The 22,189-nt window shown below is 40.5% G+C and overlaps 5 protein-coding genes across 7 annotated transcripts in view; 1 reads left to right on the forward strand and 4 right to left on the reverse strand.

The window, feature by feature from the left end:
* The window catches only part of ubr3 (ubiquitin protein ligase E3 component n-recognin 3), a 34,810-nt gene extending 33,745 nt beyond the window's left edge, over nt 1-1,065 (reverse strand). The window contains exon 1 of one of the 3 annotated variants that reach the window (XM_026375746.1): nt 422-1,065. In XM_026375746.1, coding sequence (XP_026231531.1) covers nt 422-855 — 434 coding nt within the window. In that variant the 5' untranslated portion in view covers nt 856-1,065. The remainder of the gene's footprint in view (nt 1-421) is intronic. The other 2 variants (XM_026375745.1, XM_026375748.1) reach the window with 2 other exon arrangements.
* Nucleotides 1,066-3,294: 2,229 nt separating this feature from the next.
* On the forward strand, nt 3,295-5,343 carry mettl5 (methyltransferase like 5). Its single transcript, XM_026377294.1, has 7 exons — nt 3,295-3,539; nt 3,615-3,729; nt 3,832-4,016; nt 4,259-4,341; nt 4,628-4,679; nt 4,758-4,807; nt 5,207-5,343. The coding sequence occupies exons 1-7, from the start codon at nt 3,440-3,442 to the stop codon at nt 5,246-5,248; spliced, it is 627 nt and encodes a 208-aa protein (XP_026233079.1). The 5' UTR covers nt 3,295-3,439; the 3' UTR covers nt 5,249-5,343.
* Nucleotides 4,846-9,761, reverse strand: ssb (small RNA binding exonuclease protection factor La). Its single transcript, XM_026377293.1, has 12 exons — nt 9,627-9,761; nt 8,330-8,396; nt 8,143-8,246; nt 7,140-7,314; nt 6,865-6,972; nt 6,678-6,781; nt 6,409-6,480; nt 6,283-6,325; nt 6,039-6,179; nt 5,767-5,953; nt 5,537-5,662; nt 4,846-5,436 (listed from the first exon to the last, which is right to left on the reverse strand). Exons 2-12 carry the CDS (start codon nt 8,387-8,389, stop codon nt 5,357-5,359), a joined length of 1,200 nt encoding a protein of 399 aa, XP_026233078.1. The 5' UTR covers nt 8,390-8,396; nt 9,627-9,761; the 3' UTR covers nt 4,846-5,356.
* A 672-nt stretch (nt 9,762-10,433) lies between these two features.
* On the reverse strand, nt 10,434-13,221 carry klhl23 (kelch-like family member 23). Its single transcript, XM_026376999.1, has 4 exons — nt 13,158-13,221; nt 11,744-12,973; nt 11,172-11,324; nt 10,434-11,094 (listed from the first exon to the last, which is right to left on the reverse strand). Exons 1-4 carry the CDS (start codon nt 13,162-13,164, stop codon nt 10,784-10,786), a joined length of 1,701 nt encoding a protein of 566 aa, XP_026232784.1. The 5' UTR covers nt 13,165-13,221; the 3' UTR covers nt 10,434-10,783.
* Nucleotides 13,222-14,352: 1,131 nt separating this feature from the next.
* Nucleotides 14,353-20,739, reverse strand: phgdh (phosphoglycerate dehydrogenase). The gene is given in 13 exon segments (XM_026375726.2): nt 14,353-14,757; nt 15,696-15,918; nt 15,999-16,126; nt 16,399-16,534; nt 17,564-17,716; nt 17,805-17,953; nt 18,058-18,190; nt 18,296-18,394; nt 18,573-18,587; nt 18,589-18,628; nt 18,706-18,771; nt 18,858-19,009; nt 20,480-20,739. Coding segments are annotated over 13 exon segments (1,587 nt in total). The 5' UTR covers nt 20,618-20,739; the 3' UTR covers nt 14,353-14,602.
* Nucleotides 20,740-22,189: the final 1,450 nt, after the last annotated feature.

The raw sequence follows: 22,189 nt of genomic DNA on the forward strand, positions 1-22,189 counted from the left end.
ATTAAATTCATGTTTATCATTATAAACCAACAACAGCAAATCCAAATAGTCTGATGTCGGTAAAATGTGGACATAACTACACCATCATCCCCAGCTGCAGCTGTTTATATTAGGAGTATTGTTTTGGTTAGCAAGGGTGGTGGCTAACCCTCTGAGCAGAGCTGCTGTGTAAATCGAGGGTTTTAATAAATGACAACAGCATCGTAACATTCAAAGCTGTTGCTGGCTGGCAGTAATTCTTAAGAATGTCAGGCAGGATTACCTGGAAGCTGACACATACAATGCTCATTGTATTGTTTACCGCATAGGAAGCTTGCTAAGTGGGTTCATTTTCCACGAAGACCTGTCAAAACGATACTAGCTATAAACCGTCAGTTAGCATAGCTAGCGCAACTAGCATTAGCAGCTAGCATAGACTTACCCACTCTCTCGCATGACATTACTATCTCCACAGTCACAGGCCCCGCCAGCCTGGCTCCTGAACATGTTGAAATCATGGCCCGTGTGGTCTCCGTTATTGAAACATTCAGCACACAGTGACATGCACGGAGAGATGCCACAGGTCCGGCATCGATACGCCACGAAATTGGCTGTCCAGACCAAGCCGCACAGAGTCGCGTTGTCATAGGACCGGACGGTTTTGCAGAACTCCTCGAAACCTTCGCCTCCTGCAATTAGACATTTACACCAGTCAAGAGCCTCCGTGTCCGCCGCTGGTTTCTCGGGATTTAGCACAACGTCGAGAAGCTCCTGAAGTTGGCGAACCGCAGCGCTATTGTCAGTCCGGTTTAAGTCTGCCTTCAAGTGGGCGGCAGTGGCTTTTTTGTCCCGGCGCAGTAGCGACGCCGCCATCATGCACTCTGCCTTGCTATCCACAAATTTATTTTTGTTGTCTTGTTTCCATGTTCTCGGGTTTTCTCGCGATACGGCTCGTTACGTCGTTGCCTGGCGAGTTTCCAAAAGTAATTTATGGCCAGTGTGCAACGACAAGAAATAAATCTAATTTAAGTATTCACTCTTATGGGTCTTTTACAAGCGTATACAGTTTTAACTAGCATCATCTAATTGCGTCTTGCTTGATTTATCTCCTCGGCTTGAATACAGTTATCTAAGGTATGTTTTGTTTTCTTGTTTCTAGGCAACTAGAGGCCTTGTTCGGTACGTTTCCATTATGATCATCACACTGGTGAAAATAAAAAACATCTTAGTGCACCCATGCAAAACAATGCGGAGACGCCCGTAGCATGAATATGAGTAGTATTTTTGAAGATGGAGAAGCTTATTTAGGAAAGAGGTGCCATTACTTTTAGTGCTGATATCTATTATTGTTGAGGTCATTTATTTCTTTTTTTATTTTTTTGAATGGGAAGTCTTTTGGGTTGCTTTAAAACCGTGATTTTCTCATATCTCAACTATAAATGTTACAGTGACAAAACCTTATAGAGGTCTGCCCCATAATGAAATGCTTCACATACACTGCCCGTCCAAATGAAGTCACACAGATCTTGTATTGATGATGGGAGAGTCAGACTGCTGCACAAAGTCTTCTCCAGCACATCTCAAAGATTCTCAATGGGGTTAATGTCTGGACTCTGAGGTGGCCAATCCATGTGTGAAAATGATGCGTTCTGCTCCCTGAACCACTCTTTCACTATTTGAGCCTGATGAATCTTGGTATTGTCATCTTGGAATATGGCCGTGCCATCAGGGAAGAAAAACTCAATTGATAATAACCTGGTCCTTCAGTATATTCAGGTAGTCAGCTGACCTCATCGTTTGGGCACATAACATTGCTGAACCTAGAGCTGACCAACTGCAGCAACCCCAGATCATAGCACTGCCACCACAGGCTTGTACAGTAGACAATAGACATGATGGTGCATCACTTCCTCCAGCTCTCTTCTTACCCTGATGCACCCATCACTCTGGAACAGGGTAAATCTGGACTCATCAGACCAAATGACCTTCTTCCATCTTTATGTTCCCTATCAAATTTGTTTCAGCCTCACTGACAAGTGATCTTCTTAAGGCTACACAGCTGTTTAGTCCCCAGATAATACTTTCACTACTAAACATAGTCGTGAGTTCTATTGTTGTTTTTTACAATTTGATTTCACCAAACGTTTAAGTCCCAATAATTTGACCCTTCTGAAACAGATTAACATCTTTTTCATGTCCACAGGATGTGTCTTCAGACATGGTTGTTTAAGAAATGAGAAGCTACTCACTGCATCAGTTAGGGTTAAATAACTTGTTGGCAGCTAAAAAATAATAATGCATGCAGTAATTATCCAATTGGAGGCTCTTATCTATTTGCTTAGTTCATTTCAGATTGGCCACTAGAGGGCGCTACAGTAAAAAGTTAACGTTTTCACATTGTAAGGCTCTAAAACAGTAATTTCCACAGGTGTGAAATCTCATACACTGCTCCCTTCTGCTTAAAAATTACAGCTGCCACGCCACCGTGTGGCTAGTTATAAAACTGCAAATGTTCTTAATGCAGACTTTCTCAGCAAGTACAAACCATATTTAAAACCCGATACTGCCACCTGCTTATTGAGACTTATTATGTTTAAATCTTCAACTAGTATTAGTTGCAAGAAACTGTGACAGCTTGCTTTCAGAAATCATACGCATTTTCTTTAGGAAATGCACATTGTAGTTTTCTAATAAAATCCCCCTTTCCGATACAGTTTTAGAATACTTTATTTATTTATGTTTAATTATTGGTATATGTAGTTTAATAATTATAATTTATTTTATTATTTAATTTTGTAGCCTGACTTTTAGACCCCAATTGAAAAAAAATTAACATAGCCTTCATTGGTGGTCTGGTAATATTTAAACAACAAACAAACAGTATGGCAGAGGTAGACTAATATTAAAATAAACTTGCTTAACTTAAGAAACACATAAAACAAACATATATGACTGTTTTCGCTCTTCTGCATTCTTTACAGATCATAAAACCAACTTTGTTACCATTTTTGACTCAAAATGAAAAACACTCCAACATCTTCTGATTCTCCTCGCTCCGTATTTTAATTGACATTTACATTACTCTTCACAATTATTAAGTTAATTTTTTTACTTATCCTATCAAAATAATTAAAAAAAAACTTCCTTTTGACAGGAAGTTTTACATGTTTACATGACAATATTATAGCAAATGAGTATTATAATAATAAACTAACTCAAGCTTTTAAGTGCTTGTTCGAAATTTCACGTATAATAAATGAAGTTAAAAAGGAGGAACTATTTTTCCACGGATCTGGACATTGTCGGATTGTTTTGTTTGATGCACACTACGTAGCGGAAATCGTCTTCATGCATGCTGAAAATGTACACACACTGCGTTTATAGCTAATATCGTTTGATATATTTTACGTCGTGTTTTCAGTAGGGGACACATAAGATTGGGACGTCACAGCCTTTAGTGATGAAACTCAAAGAGTTAGAGAGTTTCCTACAGCAGGTGGACGTATTTGAAGAGCCAAAGATCCTTCTGGAGCAGTATCCAACTACTCCACATATTGCGGGTGAGGAGACAGCGTGTGATCATTGTTGGTAGTGAACCCTGCTCTCGTTAACTGTCTGTCTGCCCTTTTCCACAGCATGCATGCTGTACACAATCCATAATACGTTTGATGACATTGAAGGTAAACTAGTGGCAGATCTGGGATGTGGCTGTGGAGTCCTCAGCATTGGGGCTGCGATGCTTGACGCGGGGTGAGAGCATCTGCTTCTTTTCATCCTGTTGTTTTCAGTGTCGGATGATGGATCCACTTTTCAGTCGGCTTCATCCCTCACTCTCGGCTCTCTCGTTTGCAGTGTGTGCGTTGGCTTCGACATCGACGACGATGCGCTGCACATATTCAAAAGAAATGCGGAGGAATTTGAGATTTCTAATGTGGATCTGGTCCAGTGCGACCTGTGCTGTCTGGAGGCAGATGCTTACGCTAAAAAGTTTGACACTGTAATCATGAATCCACCGTTTGGGACAAAACGCAACCAAGGTGTGTTTTAATCCCCCATACAGCTGGGGCACTTCTAGACCTTCAATCACATAGACCAGTTTTCCAAAACTCATATTACCAGTAAGGCTGATGTAAATGTTTTTTCAAAGTACTCTGCCTAAGTTTTCAAGAAAAACTTAGGCAGAGTAGCTTTTCTTCTTGTCTTCATGTGAGTGCCATACCCTCTATCTCCAAATATATATATAAATAATAATATAATATAATATAGTTCTTTGTTGAAGGAATGGACATGAAGTTCCTGAGGACCGCTTTAACAATGGCAAAGACAGCAGTGTACTCACTTCATAAAACTTCAACACGACAGGTAAGTTCAGTATCTCTACCTTTTGCATTTTTTGCAACACTCAGCGAGGATGAGGTAGCTTTAAAGTAAGTCCAAGTCAGGTTACTTGAGTCTTCATGAGGAAAAAAAAGTTTTAAGTCATCGTTGAGATATTTGGACATTTTAAGGATGACCGCATCCTTTCATTGACATTAGATCCAAAATATTGGTGGTTTCAAGTTGTCTTTATTAGCCAATCATGACTCATGTCTACTTGTCTTGCATTAACACCGTAAGACTCAATGTGTAACTGCTTTTCTGATGACAGCACATACAAAAGAAGGCCAATGACTGGGGAGTAAAAATGGAAGTAATAGCAGGTAAATAAAGTAATAACAAAAATATGGTGCATATTCTCTTCATTTACAATGTTAAAAGTCTATGTTCTTTCTTTATAGAACTAAGATACGACTTGCCAGCATCTTACAAGTTCCACAAAAAGAAATCGGTAAGCTCATATTCTACGTCGCAGAGATCAGACATGTTTTCCAGCTGTCTCAAGCTGTATTAGACAAACACTTTTAAAAAGATGGTTTCATTTTTAGAAATCTTTTATTTGCTATTCACATATGCAAACCTAAAAAAATAGCAAAGCAGATGTTCTAAACAGTCAATGTAGGAATACTACAAGGGGAAAAAAAAAGACTGGCACACAGATTGTAGATGTCACATAGGTCTTACAAAACCAACTAAAATGTCCTGGTGAAATTAAATTACCGTCTTCATGTTGAATATGATAAAAATCAAAACAGCTTGAAACATAAGTACACAAATAATATTGGAGGCACAATATACAGGGACTTTAAAGGCTGAAAACTGATGCCAAGCTTTGTAAATTGTTCTTTAGGTTGACATCCAGGTGGACTTCCTACGATTCTCCAAAGCCTGAAGCTTTCACTGGAATGGACTTGCGTTGCCTCTGCATTTTCAATGTTTATTATTACCGTTTATAATAAATGTTTTCACAAAAGAAAAAACTCTCAATGTAGCCTTGTGACTAAGATCCATTTTCAGTTTTGGCAACTTTTGCTGCAGGGCCCTCAGCATCTTCTAGTTCTCTCTTTGGAGCTGCGGGTGCTAGGGGAAAAGCACAGTAAATAAGCAATTAAAAATATCTTTGACAGAAATATCTTGCCTTCAAACCACATTATGACACTTTAATCTATGTTGAACATACCATCCTCTTCCTCGTCGTCACTGTCAAATTTCGTCTTTTTGCCTTGGTAGTGTGTCCTGCCATGATCCCTGCCACCTCTTCCCCTTCGTCCTCCTCTTCCTCTGCCACCTGATCTTCCTCTGCCACCTTTAAGGCAAGACACATCAATACTAAATAATAAATACTTTAAATCATTGACTATCTAACTCGGTGTATTGTTTAATAAAACACTGATTGAAAATAGCATTTACCTCTGCCCTTGGACCTGCTGTATGATTCTTGCTGAGCTTCAATGATTTTCTTCAGAACTTCCTTTTCCTCCTCTCCCTCAAGTATCTCCCATGTCACACTGTTGTCCTTGACTTTCAACTCGCCTCCGTTTGCTTCTTTGGCCTTGTCAAATGCCTCCTTAGCATTTCCATCAAAAAGAAGTGTACCCTTGTAGGAAGCAAAAAATATAAACTTATACATCACATCTCCTCATCCTGAGAGTGAGACTTGAGTAGTTAAGGCGTTCATTTACCTCTTTGGCTCCTCTGGTGAAGTCAACCCACTTTATCTTTCCATGCCCAGAGAACAATTGATGAAAGTCCTCTCTTGAAACATCTTCAAGCTCTCCTGAAAACTTCAACAAGCACCCTGTCTGTTCATCCAAAAGAAGACCCTGTAACACAAATAATAAATTATTAATAAGGTGACCATATCCTGTATGTATGAGTTCTCAATGATATCCATCCAAGTGAAAATACTAGCTGGTAACAATTTACCATTTCTTTGTCTTCTGCATGCTTCTGCTGTTGCTCCTTCTCACTAAAAGAAAAATAAAAGTATAATTTAATTTTCACAAAATATACAGTATGGTTTTAGGATAAAACCATCACTTGTTTACTCACTGTTTAGCCTTTGCTTTTGTCTCTGCTTTGAACTGTTTTCGCTCTTCTGCTTTCTTTGCGTGGTAGTCTTCTCTAGATGCAAAGCAGCAATTAATGATTATAAGTAACAGCAATAGTCAAAATACAGTCCTGACATGTTTCTCCCCCCACAGTCCAAAAACAAAACAAAAAAACAGCAGGCTAACTGATGAGTTTAAATGTATTAAATTAAATCAGTTTCCCTTTAAATCAAATCATATAAGCTGAAGCCATAAAGCAGTCCATCTTACCTGGATAACACAAGCATTTCGTTGTCTTTGAAGGATTTTATGTCCGTACGTTCTAGGAACGTCTTGGATGACTCTTCTGTGTCAAAACAGATGAACACTGATCCCTGTGAAGACAACCCACAATGAAAATCTCCCCAAATCTAAGAAAGAACATTGATTTAAATATTACCAGATACACAAATCTCACCTTAAACTGCCTTTGCAGGTTTCTCCTCATCTGAATGTTTTCTATGGTGCCTTTGCCAGTCAACCACTCCTGAATCTCGTCAAGGGTAGTGTCAAGAGGAAAACCTTTCTAGATTAATAAAGATAAAGCGTTTAAAAACAACAGACTGCAACAGCAGGATTCATGATGCATATACTAGTATGCCACCATATTAAATAGGATTTCATGGAAATTTGAATTTTGTCTAAATTCTAAATTTGTGTGCATGGAATTACATTTTTAAGAAAGAAACTTACAATGTACACAGATTTGTGTTTAAGAGCATCTTTGTATTCATCATTCAGTTCAGGTAGGGGTTTGTTTGGAGACCTCCTGACTTTTGTCTTATCTTCACTGAGTTCCAAAAGGCCAGTTGTTGATTTCTGGAGAGCAGCAACAATGACACTGCTGTCTGAAGTTAAAGACTTCAGTCTGGGGAGAGAATATAATGTGTCAAACATTTGAAACCATAATGAAAGCAACAACTCAGTCACAGTCTTTCTGGGAGAGTGTAATTACAACAGAACAGTACACACTGCATATCTTAACAGTTTCCTTTACATCTTTAAAAAGGTATCAGCTGCTACACGAGTCACCACAATCCATAATAACTAATATTTGCATAATTTGGGCGAGCTTAATTTACACAAATGAAAAAGGATTTACTGACATTGATTTCTGAATACAATGAGCCAGATGGACTTTGAGCCCAATCCCCCAACCCGATTACCTCATACATTTAGCAAAATTTTACCTTGTTCATGAGCTGTGCATATTATGGCTAAATGTAATCTGCCTGGTAACAAGTGCACTTCAGGGACAGGGTGAGGGTAGTCTAATCTTGTCCTATGTGTCATGAGTCATGCACTGGATCTGCAAACTACTTAGTCACTACTGTCTTTGTTTTCTTGTTTAGAGACACAAGTTTAGGCGTTTCTCTCCTCCCACCAGCAGCCTGAAAAATTCCCCACCTGACCATTGTTTGTGGGCCTTTGCTTTTAGCTGATTTTGCCCTATCTTGTCATGACTGTGTGGGAACACTTTAAAACATGAAATTTGATTTTTCCAGAGAATGGTAGTGTAGGGGTGTAGTGGTTAGCACTGTCGCCCCACAGCGAGGAACCAGGTTTGAATCCACAGGTCGGCCAAGTGCCTTTCTGTGTAGAGTTTGTATATTATCCACGTGCCTGCGTGGGTTTGTACTCTGGCTTCCTCCCACCATTCAAAGACACAAACATTTTCACCTAAAGTCCAACAAACCTGTTGAATTTAAGCATCGTCTCCAAAGTCACCCAGCCATCATCAAGCTGCAGTTGTTCTTTGAGAAACTTGTCCCTTGGAAGATTGTGATCTCCAAAGTAGTACTAGAGGTAGAATAAGAGACAATTTGTAAGAAAAATGGAACTGACTGTTGCAAAATATTTCAAAAATGCATTATCAGAATTACCTCTATTTGCCGTGCCACTTTTATCTCAATTGGAGACATCTGTTCTTGATTTTCTGCCATGATTGTTCTGTGTAAAAAAAAAAAAAAAAACTGTAACCCAAGTAACCAAAATAAAAAAAAGGAAAGAAATGTCAACTTTAACTTGTGGTCGAGGTTCTAAAGTCCTGAAACCACAAACATCTAGTAGACTGCCTTGCAAACTGAGCAGTGGCTTAAGTAAGTAAGCTAATAGTTGTTCTTCTTTTTAAAATGTGTGTAAGCAGAAACACTTTCATTATACTGATGTCATGCCGCTGCTGCAGCTAGCTTGATGGCTAACTGCCAGCAGTCAAAACTTAATCTTTTTAGTTTCTGGTTTGTGGGTTGAAGACAAAACATTGGGCTCTGGGATGTTGCAATGACTATGATTGATTTGTAAAAAAAAACAAAAAAACAAACTATCAGACTATTACCACTAGTTGCCACCATAATAAATAAATATGCAATGAACATAACATTAACACTGGTTTATTTAGAAAACTGTATGTTTTTCAGTACGTTGACTATTTAATCCTGGCAGACATTCTCATGTATTGACTAAAGAATTAAAAATCGTAAATACTAGCCATATTAGCTATTACCAACTAGATGTTATCGAAATGTTCTGATCAATCATTTTTCCCTGACTATTTAAATTTCACCCTGATCCATCACTGGAGTGAAGGGCTCCTAAAGCCTTTTCCCTCTGTTCTCTGGAATAACATTACACTGTTACTCTGTGCTGAGGTATGAGATCTATCATTTGTTGCAGTTCAATTGCGATGAATTGAGGCCATATATATATATAATGTAATAAGCCATGTGAAAACCAGCAAACATCAACCACATTACTGACATATACCGTATGTTAACGTTGGACCGCTTTCATTATACTGATACCATGCTGCTGCTGCTGCTGCTGCAGCAGCTAGCTTGATGGCTAACTGCTAGCTTAAATTGCATGCAGCTGGACACCGGCCACGCTGTCTGCCAGTAGATTTAAAGCCGAGTCACCAAGGTTTATAGATCTAAACCAAAAAGACACTACAGCTTTTATTTTTCGTGACTGCGTACGATTAAGCTAGACATAAACCACGTCTGTACGTCAAGTTAACAAAGTCATTTACACTACACTCGGTATCTGACTTGCTGTTTAAAGACACTATACGACAATGTCTAGCTAATGTAGTGTTCTACAAAGCTACAGAATATTTAGCAGGTGCTAAAAAAGAAACAACAAACCCCTCTTGACGCCCGAATCAAATCTATAGTTACTTACCAAACGCTGAATCTTTGCTAGCACTTCTCTGCTCGCACGTTGTGGAACTGCGTGCTACGGATCACACCGAGGACCAAAAGACGCGCAGTGTTCGCGGTCCCCCTTCTCTTCTCTTGTCTGTTTCCGTGTGTGATGGAGCTCAGAGCCTGTGGATCAGCTTGATAACATCTAGATAAGGCCTATATTCAAAACGACAGCAGCACATATATTCTAATAAGTGGATGAATTCTACATATACACCAGAGGGTAAAGTTATACGATTTAAAATTTACTATAAATGTAACTTTAGATGTAATACTGTGGAGCCCTCTAGGGGTCATGTAGTATATATAATAATACCTATACAATATACATTAGACCCTTATAATGACTTAGATGCCAGTTTGTTAGGCGTCCCTAGAACTACAGCAGTCTAAGTCAACAGTCCTGCGATACATGTTGCCTTCATGAAAATGTGATTCAGTTTTATTATCACTGTGGAAAATGTGTTTGTAGTGTGTATTGCTGTTTGTCTGTATTGGATATACACAACGGAAAGATGAACGGACAATGGAACAACTCTCAGTGTAACACAGCTCAGCAACATCACAAACTACATCTTCCAAAAATAATCATACAATTAAATCAACACCTCTAAAAAACAAAACAAACAAACAAAAACAAGAACATTATAGTTGACTGTATAACTTCTAAAAACTGAGGTTCACGTCACTGAGTTAAAAAAAAAAAGGAAAGTAAAGTCCACTTTATAAAGTAAGTTGATTAAGAAAAAAAAACATAGTCAAGATTTAGCTATTTATTTAATCAGTCTGTGGTTCAGCTTTACTAATAAAAGGTCTTTGGAGGTTGTTGATGCATCAATGGTCTGAGCTAGATTCTGTGTAGGTCTAATGTAGCTATATATTCAAGTCTTTCATTTCAATCTGGTTAAACAGAAATACTCAAAAAGTTAATACAGTTCTAATTACATTGCCCCTGAGGTATATACACATACTATACAGTTTGGCAAATGTTCAGTTCTCTGTACAGGCAATTGTCCAGTGCAAAACGTGCAAAAGTGTGACAGTGTGGGTGACATTTGCACATGTTGATTGAATAGCATTTGATTGATTTGGCACAAAATGACAATAAATATCCAGTTGTGATAAGATTTGACACTAAACACTGTGAACACAAACGCACCCGTGCGATCTCGCTGGGCTGGGAAGCGTGTCCACTATCTCCCATGAGTCCAGCTCAGGGTCGTATTTCTCAATGCTCTCCAGGTAAGTCCCTTTTGAGGAGGAGTATCCCCCTGTGACATAAATACATCCATTTATAACCACAGCCCCACACTCCATCCTCCTCTCCTTCATCCCTGATATTGATCTCCATTCGTCTCTTTCTGTGTCGTAGCAGTGTACGATAGTTGTCTGTCCACCCACCAAATACAGTTTGTTGTTGAGAGACACAGAACACAGGCCATATTCTGAAAACAACACATTAAAAATTAGAAACCAGTATTCAGACTATTATTGCTTAAACTCCATTTTCTTTTTCTCATACCTGGATTGGGAGTTATTGTAATGATACTCCACTCATTGACATCTGGCCTGTAGACCTGGACTTTTTCGTAGTTGCAGCTTCCTCTGTACCCATAGTGGCCGGCAGTCACATAGATTTTATCTCCTATAACACAGGCTGTGGCATTCCCTACACCTTCAGAGGAAACAGAGGTTATAGGTCTCATTTGATCAATCACGTCGACTCAATGCTCGATTAAATATGAATGTCGCCTATGAAAGTACAAGTTGCATTTAGAAAACGTTCTGGAGCTTTCAACCACACACATAATCTTCATCAGGAGATAAAATGTTATGGAAATTAACTTTGAACCTCAGCTATAATCCAACATGGAGAAGAAGTTCTGAAAGGTCTCCAGAAAAAATAGAAATTTCAACATCTGCACTGCCATAAAAGGACAAACTCCATCTGATGAATAAAATGTGACATGATTGAAAGCTCTAAAATACTAAATGAATATTGTGATAAGTGTTTTCTCAACATTCATTCATTATAGTTCTTCCTTTTCAAATCATACTGAAGCGTAACTAATAATAACCTAACATTTTGCATACCTTGGATCATTTTGGCCACAGGGAACCATTTCTTTTTCAAAGGATCATAAAATTCAGTCTCTCGCTCTGGGGCTCCTCCTCTGTAGCCTCCAATGGCATAAATGCAGCCATGCAAAGCCACAGAACAATGGTAGTACCTGGCTGTAATCATGGGGGGACCCTCGGTCCACTCTTCATAATCACAGTTATAAATCGAAACAGTGTCCAGGGCCTCGACTGTGTTTGACCTGTAACCACCAGTCACATAGATATTTGCACCAAGTAAACTGACGCTGTAGCTCTCTCTTGTATGATCAGGCATGTCTTTACCTTGCACCCATTTGTTGCTGATAGGATCCCACATGTGAACCTCACTAAGAGGGTGCCAGTAGTATCCACCTATGATATACATGCTGGAAGACATTTTTCTGCTTGCAGACACCTCCTTGCCACTAGACCGTAAAGCCTGGACGATCACAGATTTGAATTTCCCTTCACTGCTCAGCGAGCGCTGTGTGTGCACCTCTAAACTTTCCTTGAAGTAGAGCTCATCCAGGTCCAGCTTGATGGAGCGCAGAAAATCTGCAACATGTTGAACTCGATTACCCAAGTCATGCGTTACCCATTTGGCTATAGCATCTATCAGCACTTCATCCCTCTGCACAGTGAGGCTCAGAGCAGCCAAAACTGATCTCATTTTCTCATGGTCCAACTGTAGAAGCTCTTCCTGCTGAATGAGCTCTGTGAACCTGCTCAGCATCACTCTGCGGGCCTCCCTCTCCAGACCAGGACACAGGTGCAGCTCAGCAAAAGCATGCATCCCCAGGCAGTTGTCCACATCCAGGAGGCGAATGAGAAACTCCTCGCACGCTTGCTTGACAGAAGTGAATTGCAGGAGGTCTGCAGCCTCCAGCAGGCTCTGCACATTACTCGCGGTGATGCACACCTGCGCTGTGTACACGTAGTTCACGAGAGCGCCCAGAACCCCGGAGTCAACCCCGCTCAGTGTGATGAGGCTGTTGGACCTCTCTCTCATATCAGCTGTGAACATGACTTTGAAATAGGAGCTGCGGGCTGACAGCAGCGCCTTGTGGCAGTGAAACACCTGCCCGGACTCGCCACATTGGAGAGAAACGTCTGTAAACAGGCCGCTGGTGTAGAAATGCCTGAGCGCATCCAGGAGCTCGGCTGGATGATCCGCGTCACAGAAGTCGTATGTGTAGATTTCGCTTTGGTTGTGTGACATCGTATCTAGAAAAACACACACATGGAAATGCCCCAAACACAGTAACTATTGTATAAGGTGTCAAAAAGCCACAGCGAACCTGTAGTGTCACATTGCCATTTATAATTAATCGCAGGCGCACGGCGGTGCACATCCATTTTAATTGATAAATGATAGTATATTTAGATAAATATAGTAATAGAAACTTACCTTTCATCCTATTTGCATATATGAATCGGTGTTGCCCAACACCAACAATACTCTCTGTCCTCACAACGCTCCTCTCCCAACACATGAACCTCAATTTAGCTCTGGCAGGACGGTCGCAGGCTGCTCTATCCTATTTTGGTATTTGTGTGCAGCGTCCACCCCCCTCCTCATCCTCCTCCTCCTCTCCCACAGCCCTACGCTCAAGTCTCCACCAGCAGGTCCTTGATAAAACCAAGCAACCCTTCACTGGAATCACCCAACACCGCTATTTTCCCTCGGATCCTAAATATAACCTCCATCCACGGTCCCGCGATGCGCGCACGGACGGCGCGTCAGTGTGTCCTCCGGGCGGAGAGGCGTCACTCACAGAATACAAATCTTACACAAACAAGCGTCGCCTTCAGTAAAAGCACAGCAAGAAGCTGGTGAGCAGCCACTGTTCACCATTCATGATTTCCCCCCATTCCTGCGGTTGCCATGGCATTGTGAGTCCAATTCCAGTGAGGCCGAGGCTTTAACTAATCCTAACAAGGATTATCAGCACAGTGCACAATCACTCCTGCACAAGATAACCCATAAGAAAACTGGTTCACACTTTCTTTTCTTTCTTTTTTTTTGGTGCCTTTCGAGAAGAATTACTATGCTCCATTACATTTACCTGGCAGCTAGTTACTTTTCAGAAGTTTTTTTTTTTTTTTAAACACAAACATATCATAAGAATATGGAATAAAACACAATGTTGAGGGTTTGATAATTACACCCCAACATTAGGCTTGTGGCCCTAAACAATTGTTAAAGGCTCAGAGAGGTCTGATCATTGTCCAGTATTTCATAATAAATCAACTTTTAGAGAAAAGTTGATTTGAAGCTGATTGTTGTATGTTGTTGTTGTTGATTGTTGTGTTTTATAGATTGATGATGTTGGTGTAAGTAGCATTTAGGGTCTTGCTGATTTACACTGCTACGTCGGTGCTCATGCATCTTATTTTATCATCCCGTTTTGCATGTCAAATCCACACAAATCTAACGTGCAGCTGTTTCCACTGTTACCTGCCAACTGTACAATTGAAACATTTCAAACTCCAGCTTCATCACATGGCTCTTGGACTGCATTACACTGAACAGGCGTGCCTGTGCCTGTTCTGTAAAGTGTGAGGTCTCGCTAAACTTAAAGCAAAAACCAACAGCCAGTATCTAAAATGTTATGTGTTTTTAGCAAGTGCATTTTATTTTACATCTCTTGTAAACAACAAGCTGAACAGCACACGACACAAACATCTCATTTAGAGGGAATGTTATCAAAATACAAGTTTTAACCTTCATGTGTTCAACTTCTGAACAAGTTGTTAGTTGTTAATGCTAAGACCAAGACAGATCTATAATATTAGGCAAGTTTTTCACATGTTGAATGTTAGTGCAGCAGGGTGCTGAAGTGCTGCTGTCATTTAAAGGGTGACTTGTGCGGCTTCTTTAACCGAAGTCTTCAAGGCACCGAGGTCTCGCAGGAGAGACGACACCCCCACACAATACCACAGATCTCCAGTGCGGTCTATGGGAGCACTGAAGGACTCAATCTCCACTCCCTCTGTGGCCAACAGACCTAAACAAAGAACAATCGAAAAGTGAAAATGGGTGTGAATTTCAAGAGACCTCAGAAAAAAAAAAAAAAACAACCTTCGGTGCACACTGCTATTTAGGCTCATCATCATAACTCAGTACCACCTTTCAGTCAAATGCAAAAGCTGCAGTGCAAAACAATGAACTTGTTTTTAGTTTACTTGCTGTCAGTAATGTATTCTTGATTTTAACAACTGCGAAATAACAAAAACAACATCCCCAAAGATCCACTGACACTGCCTCCAGGATTTTTATAGTTAAACAAAACATCTTTTATTTTTATTGTCGCCTACTGTATCTGCCCGATGCTGTATATCTATTGTACAGTAGTATGCATGCTGTAACATTACACTTTTGCACTTTTGAAAATAAAACTGAATAAATATGATAAAAACCAAATTGTTGTCTCCATCAGAACATTACACAAACATATTAAGCACTGACTATAATTTGTTATCTACAGAAATATTAAGAATACAAGGGAACAAGCTTTTTCTGTTTCAGTCCCATTTTGTTCTGTACTGTACTCGCTGTGATGATTTAAGAGGATCAGCAAATGTGTTTGGTTTAATTTTAATGAATTTAACGTCTTTAAGCTAGACAGTTTTGCCTCAAAGTCTTGAAAAGAGGAGACAATGAATTATGTGTTTGTATTTATTCACTGTACATGTTTCGGTCTAAATGAAGTCCAATGAAAGAAATCATTCTATATAGTTTTAATTTACTACTTTTTATAGTAAACGTATATTCAGGAATATTCCACCAAGACACAAATATGTTACCTTAAACATTAACCAAAGGTTTACCAGGTTTTCTCAGGAGAGAGGCAAACTGGTTGTAGCTATGGCTTTTTCTTAGCAACAGTGCTGATTTTTCTCCTTTAACAAATGTGCGTTCATCCACCAGGTTAAAGTTTCTTACCAGCCACTGAGGAGAGGAGCTGAGGACTGGCGGGGGCTTTGAACAACAGCAGATTCCCTGTGAGAGGGACTGGCTGCCTGAACACACTGTCACTCAGCTCCAGCAGGACTGGCACACCACCCTGAACTGAGCCGCTTGCTTTGTAGCTGATCCCATCGGCCACAATCTCCACCCTACACACTCCATCAGCAGCCCCATCAGGCGCACAGTGGGTCTGGTTTACCTGAAGAGTCAGTTCACATGCATGTAAAAATATGTTTTAAAAAGACACGCGGTATTTGAGTTGGCTGAGTTGAGTTGTACCATGATTCCAGACTCCTGGGCTAGGCTCAGTACGTTGATGAGGTTGGGGCAAAAGCCAGATTCATGATTCAGCAGTCCAACCAGCACTGCAGAGGTCAAGTAACCAGTGGAGGACTTCATGCAATCACCTGGTTTGAAAAGAAGAGTACAATGTTAGTTGCCACTGCTAGTAAGTAAAACATTTACAACATCATATAGTGTTGAATAGAATAAAATAGTAAATAATTATTTACTAATTTAGCTCATACAGGCTTGTTTGGGCTTTTTCAAGTAATGGGCATGTTTCACAATCACACCACTAGAGGGAGAAAAACCCCATTGCTACAATATCATGTCCCTGTGTTTTAACCAACATTCAAGTAGCTGGTTAGAATAAAACTTGTAAAACCAGTACTGTCACCTTGAGTTGTGATTTGGATGCTGAATGGTTTCTTAGAAGCAGTGCATGATTTCAGCACAGCTCCAACAGCTTCTCCCAGTTTGATGAGTTGGTGAGATTCCTGGCAGAACGTGTTGGCCAAAACCTGTGCATTCACCTACGACGGAAAAGACGTGTAATCAGCGTGTGTTTGTAAAATCACTAGTTCATTTTAAACGTTTAAGTCAAAGTAGATGAGAAATCTAATGCAGTATAAGGATTTAATTGAACGTTGTCCAACAGTATTGCCTAAAATGTCTACTTAAATAAATGCATAGAAAAATGGAAGTTTAAACTTCTTCAATCACGACAACTGGGCAAGCCACCTGTCGAGGAAGACAGGTGGTGCGATATAAAAGCCATGACAGCTACTAATGGAGCCCATGAACAAACTCTTAAGGAGAAGGAGAACGGCATCATCATTACAAAAAACATGTTACAGAATTTAGCTCAGTGAAAACATACCTTTACTGGAAACACATGGTATTACAACACGGAGTGGCCCTTCTTAATCTATGCTGACTGCAGCAGATAAAAGCTCATATCAAAGCCCAGACTTATCTGAATATACAGTAGGACTTGACAGGAAAAATAATTTACAAGCTAACTAGAATGTACTTCTGTCTTAATTGTGAATTATTTCATCAAGCATAGACTCAGGATTTTATGGTTTAGCAAAAAAAAAAAAAACATGCAAGAAAGCCCTGAAACACTTAATCATCTTGTCTAGAGAAACAGCTCTGAGCCATCTTAAACGTATCAGGTGTGTGTTAAACTCTGAACTCTTTTGGGGACTACATGACCTAAGGGCTCCATCGGGCCTCGTTTCAGCAAGTCTTGTAGAAATGTTGAGTGCGAAGTTAAAGGCTAACTGGAAAGATCATGAGACCATGGCAGATGTCTCAGTATTGTTGTTTGAAGCACTGAGTGCCTTGGTGCTTTCCCTGCACTATGCTGTCATTGCCACATGTAGTAGCGATCTACAACACCTGACGTTCTGTTATTACACATGTTCAATATATTGTGCAAGCTACAGTTTTCAAAACTTGTGTTGGGAATGAGTGTTCTGCCTGGTTAAGTTAAAACCAGATAAGTATATGCTTATCGTGTTTTGTTATAACAAAACTCAGCATAAATTAGAACTTACTGCTCCAACTAGGTTCTTGCCCTTCACCATGTCCACAATTTGCAGGGCAATGTCCTCTCCACACCGCGCCTGAGCCTCCTTGGTACTGGCTCCCAGATGAGGACAGCTGATGACATTGGGATGGTCCACCAGTGGACGATTCTTGGGTGGCTCCTGTAGCCAAGCAACATAAAGTAAATATGATATAAACCACTGCATCTACATTAAAGATTTCTGCTTCAATGAGAGGCTGTGGTCTTGCCTCAACAAAGACATCAAGTCCTGCTCCTCCACACTGTCCAGACTCCAAAGCTCGGAGGAGAGCATCCTCATCAATGATGCCCCCACGTGCACAGTTCACCACCTTCACTCCTTTCTTGCATTTGGCAAATGATTCATCGTTAAGAAGACCTTATGGACAACAACACAAAGCTTGGAAGTTAAATGGGGGACATCGTGTCATCAGCCAACATTTACCTATGAGGTTCACTGAGGAGAACCTCAGTAAAACTCACCGACGGTAGAGGGCATTAGAGGAGTGTGGACAGTAATATAGTCACACTGGGGCCAAAGCTGCTCCAGTTGCATCTGCTCCACACCCCAACTGGCTGACACCTCAGGTGGAGTGATTGGATCATAGCCAATAGTCTGACAAGAAAACATATTTAACCCAACATGTTTGTTTCATCTGTAGATTTCGATGCAGTCAACCAGTGAGAAAGGTGAGCGCAGTCTCGTCATCTTCTTACTCACCCTCATGCCAAATGACTGCATTCTTGAGGCGACTTCTTTCCCTATTCTTCCAAGTCCAACTATTCCAAGCACTTTGCCATACAGCTCTGCACCCATGAACTGTAAAATTAGAAACAAGATGATGACCGTGCCTACGAGATTCAAAAGTGCACAGCTGACACACCTGATTATTGCTGACTGGGTGAACAACGGAGTCGACCATGCAACAGTAATGGTTTTGTGTGCCAACTGCAAACACAGACATTCAAACAGCACACGGGGCGAACCAAAATGTTACCTTTTTCCTGTCCCAGTTGCCCTTGTTTCATCGACATTGCAGCTTGAGGCACATTTCTGAAAAGAGACTGACATATTAATAAAACTTTACAGCGCTTTATGAGGAATAAAAAGATGGAGAAGGCTCAACTTGCCTTGAGAGGCTCATCAGCAAGGCACATGTCAGCTCAGCAGCACTGATCGTGTTACCACTTGGTGTGCTGGATAAAGCAGTCGACAGTTAATGGACAGGACATTACACTGAACTGCGCAGCAAGTCAAATTTGTGCATAGCCTGGAGACGTACTTCATCACGATAATACCCTTTCTGGTGGCAGCCACAACATCCACATTGTCCACACCAGTCCCAGCTCTGCCGATGATTTTGAGGTTATCAGCAGCGTTGATAACATCAGCTGTTACTTTGGTTGCAGATCTAACCACAAGACCGTCGTAGTCCTGCGATGGGGAGAAAAGGTCGATCTTTCAATTTTTATTATGTGTATTTAGTCAAGGCTGCATCAGCAAATTCACCCGGCGGTGCCAGTAAGCCCACAGACCTGCTGTCATCAGTGCTGGCTGTTTGGTCATTTGCACCACTATATAATGCTCAATACAATCTCCTTAAACCAGTGATTATTAACTGTTTTGTGACCACATCTTTGAGAGTATCATTATAAAGAAAATTCAGCTTTAATATCCTTAACTATTTTAGTTGATATTTAGAATAAATAGCTTTAAAAATGTGTATTCTTGTTTTACCCTTAACCTCTTTGGTTTGGTGGGGAAATAAAAAAAACAACAACTGGTGTTTGTGCCTTGTTTTTTGTTCTGGTACAAACTGGTGTTGACTGTTTTGAGTGTTTTGTACAGAGAGAAAAAGATGAGGTTACTTGATAAATGACGGCAGTCGATTAAATAAGAACAACACACAAAGAAGGACGTATGTAAATTAATAAAAGCACAGAATAAATCTGAATTTAACACGAAAGAAAGTGTGATCGGCCATGTCATCATGGTTTTGTTTTAGACATCAGCGGGGGGTGTTACAGCACTTCATAATTAGTGGCAAACCATTATGCGATTTGTGCCAACAATGGAAAATGCTCTACATGCATGGAGGCTACCTGCTACATTTTGAACCCACTGCAGGTGAGATAAGACAGACTGACTGATTGCTGCATACAGTGAGTTACAAAAGTCAAGGCTAAGGGAAATACAGGGCTCTGCAAATCTTTAACAAGGATGAAGGCACCATAGCTGACCCAGGGCAAACATGTAGGGCAGACTTAATGAGGTGACAGTAACTCCAGGGGCCCACAGCTGATGTTGTCCCAGCAGTCTGTTAGTTCGGCCCTGAATGTGCACAAAAACAATCCAATCAGTTCCTAATCTGACGAATTAATATTGGTATAAAGTAAATATTTGCTTTTGCTACGTGCATAAAGCTGATAAAATCTAGTAATCTGCTGCTGTGTGTGGCACTCAGTGATGGAAGAACCGGTCTTCAACACCGGCAAAGTCGAAGATGAGTTGCATCAGCTTGTACTAGGGGCGGTACTAAGCACACACACACAGACACACACACACACACACACACACACACACACACACACACACACACACACACACACAAGAAAGAGAAATCATCTGTCACACCTTAAATGTTACAACATGTCAGATTAGGTGAGCACATCATGCCAGGACAGAGCCTAAAAACCAAACAGCATTGTTAAACTTTACACGACAGGAGCACAGATGTTCCCATGATCCACTGTTTCCCGATGCAGCTGCAGGAACAAATCCCAGGAGCGTGCACACATGATGCGGACCAAAGCGACTAAACCCAAAGAAAACGATGCATGTTGCGCAGAGAGAAAAGAAAAAAAGAGCAAGTCGACAGCCGGTGCATGTGAGAGCCACATTTACCCTGATCTCCGCCATCAACGCATCCTTTGTCATGTTTTGCTTTTCCGTGACTCGGATGCCATTTTCCTCCAGCACCGTCCTGCAGCGGGGGTCCACACTTTCACTGATCAAAACAGACTTGACGGAGATCGGGGCCATCTTTTCCTCTCCCGGCTGCTGTGCTGTGCTGTGGGCAACTTGCGTTGAATGGTTGGTGCCGTGGTGTAAGTGATGGACACGGAGCTGCTTTCCCTCTGCTGCTTTTGAATGGTTATCTGGGATTTAAGACTGCCCCCTTTCAGAGGAGACCCGCCTCTCACGCGTCTCCTGCTCTGACGTAGCTGAGCAAGACTGAGCTCCAGTTTGGACAAATCCCTTCCTACTGAACAATAGTTTGAGTATCCAGACTGTGTGTTAGGTAAAAGTACAGATGAAGCCCTGCAAAATGTCTGCATCTGTATATGATGTATGCAGGAGTGAGGCTGCGTGTGTTATTATCTATTATATTAGTAAATAATAATATAAGGATTTAGGATTTCAGGACAACTGTAGAGACATGCACAAACACATAGATAAAGACACAAACTTAGCCAAAAGACTACAAAAAAGAGAAGGAATAGCTGTCCCTGCATGTGTCTCTTGTCTTTTTCCTTTGTTTGGAGGCGTGGGACCCTTTTTTAAATGTTTGTACCCAGGGACTCATTGTCTCATTTTGTCTACATGCTTCATTAAACTCATTATATGTATTCTGTTTATAATTTTAACCTTAGGGAAACTAGCACCTTTAACTGTCAAACAGTTTTATACTGTTTCTACTGAAATACAGTGAAGCAAAGGTATAAAGAAACATCAAGAAGCTACTGTAATGCAATATATAATGTACCCTACTGTTATGTTCTAAATGTTCAAAGAACCGGAAGATGAACCTGAACTTGTCTTTTTCAGTGGGCCAGGTCAAGTGAGTTCAGTTTTTTGAGGCATAATTCAACAGACACGGTTCATCACCTGACTCCCTAAGTTGCACGTGAAACGTTAAACATGTCTGCCACAGTCATACCGTTGAGCACATGTAATTTGTGACTGGAAAGTTTCCCAGTGACCTGAAATAAACCAAAATGTTTTGCCATCTTAAAACTAGCGAAATGATGAAAACTAGATTTTGAGTTTCTCACTTTGAGATATGGTGTGATAATAATAAAGCAGGAGCCACTCTAGTGAACCACATTATATACCTTCTAATCACAAGGGTATAAATTGAATTTGGCATGTTGTCAGAATGTAGACAGAGACTGACCCAAATTCATTCTGACATTGGATTCACAGGAAAAGTCAAAGACCACATGGAAACAATGTCAGATCTCGTTATGCTTTATCTCTTTCACTGAAGCATGATCTGATGGCACTAAGCCCACCCCAAGCATCTGGCTTGATTCCCTGTCTTGCGAGGTGAATTAAAGGAGAGGTCAGTGCCACAAACCTGCTTATATTTGATGTGCACAGTCTTAAATATTTCTTCTTTTGCACGACATTTGTTTTGTTCCATGGACAAAACTATGTAACTCTTTCAACATGCAAGAACTGTTGCATTATTTGACTAAAGTGTATGTAACATTTTTCAGTCAGGACTATATATGGATAGAAAAAAGGATATTTAAATGAAACTGAGGTGCAGCCTGTTGTATGAAATCACAGATATATAAAGATCTGTGTCCAGCCTGCACATTTAAACTT

Source organism: Anabas testudineus, chromosome 21 (genome assembly GCF_900324465.2).
Source record: "Anabas testudineus chromosome 21, fAnaTes1.2, whole genome shotgun sequence".
Taxonomy (NCBI): domain Eukaryota; kingdom Metazoa; phylum Chordata; class Actinopteri; order Anabantiformes; family Anabantidae; genus Anabas; species Anabas testudineus.

Bases quoted from the DNA above. Each gene is read 5' to 3' on its own strand.
- ssb (XM_026377293.1), bottom strand. From the start codon at position 8,389: ATGGCAGAAAATCAAGAACAGATGTCTCCAATTGAGATAAAAGTGGCA. The intron at 8,247-8,329 runs GTAATTCTGATA...TTCTACCTCTAG, and splicing joins AAGTGGCACGGCAAATAGAG to TACTACTTTGGAGATCACAA. The intron at 5,437-5,536 runs GTATGTTCAACA...CTTTTCCCCTAG, and splicing joins TGACGACGAGGAAGAGGATG to CACCCGCAGCTCCAAAGAGA.
- mettl5 (XM_026377294.1), top strand. From the start codon at position 3,440: ATGAAACTCAAAGAGTTAGAGAGTTTCCTACAGCAGGTGGACGTATTT. The intron at 4,342-4,627 runs GTAAGTTCAGTA...TTCTGATGACAG, and splicing joins ATAAAACTTCAACACGACAG to CACATACAAAAGAAGGCCAA. The intron at 4,680-4,757 runs GTAAATAAAGTA...CTTTCTTTATAG, and splicing joins AAAAATGGAAGTAATAGCAG to AACTAAGATACGACTTGCCA.
- klhl23 (XM_026376999.1), bottom strand. The intron at 11,325-11,743 runs GTATGCAAAATG...TTTCCTCTGAAG, and splicing joins TGTGGCCAAAATGATCCAAG to GTGTAGGGAATGCCACAGCC. The intron at 11,095-11,171 runs GTATGAGAAAAA...TGTTGTTTTCAG, and splicing joins TACAATAACTCCCAATCCAG to AATATGGCCTGTGTTCTGTG.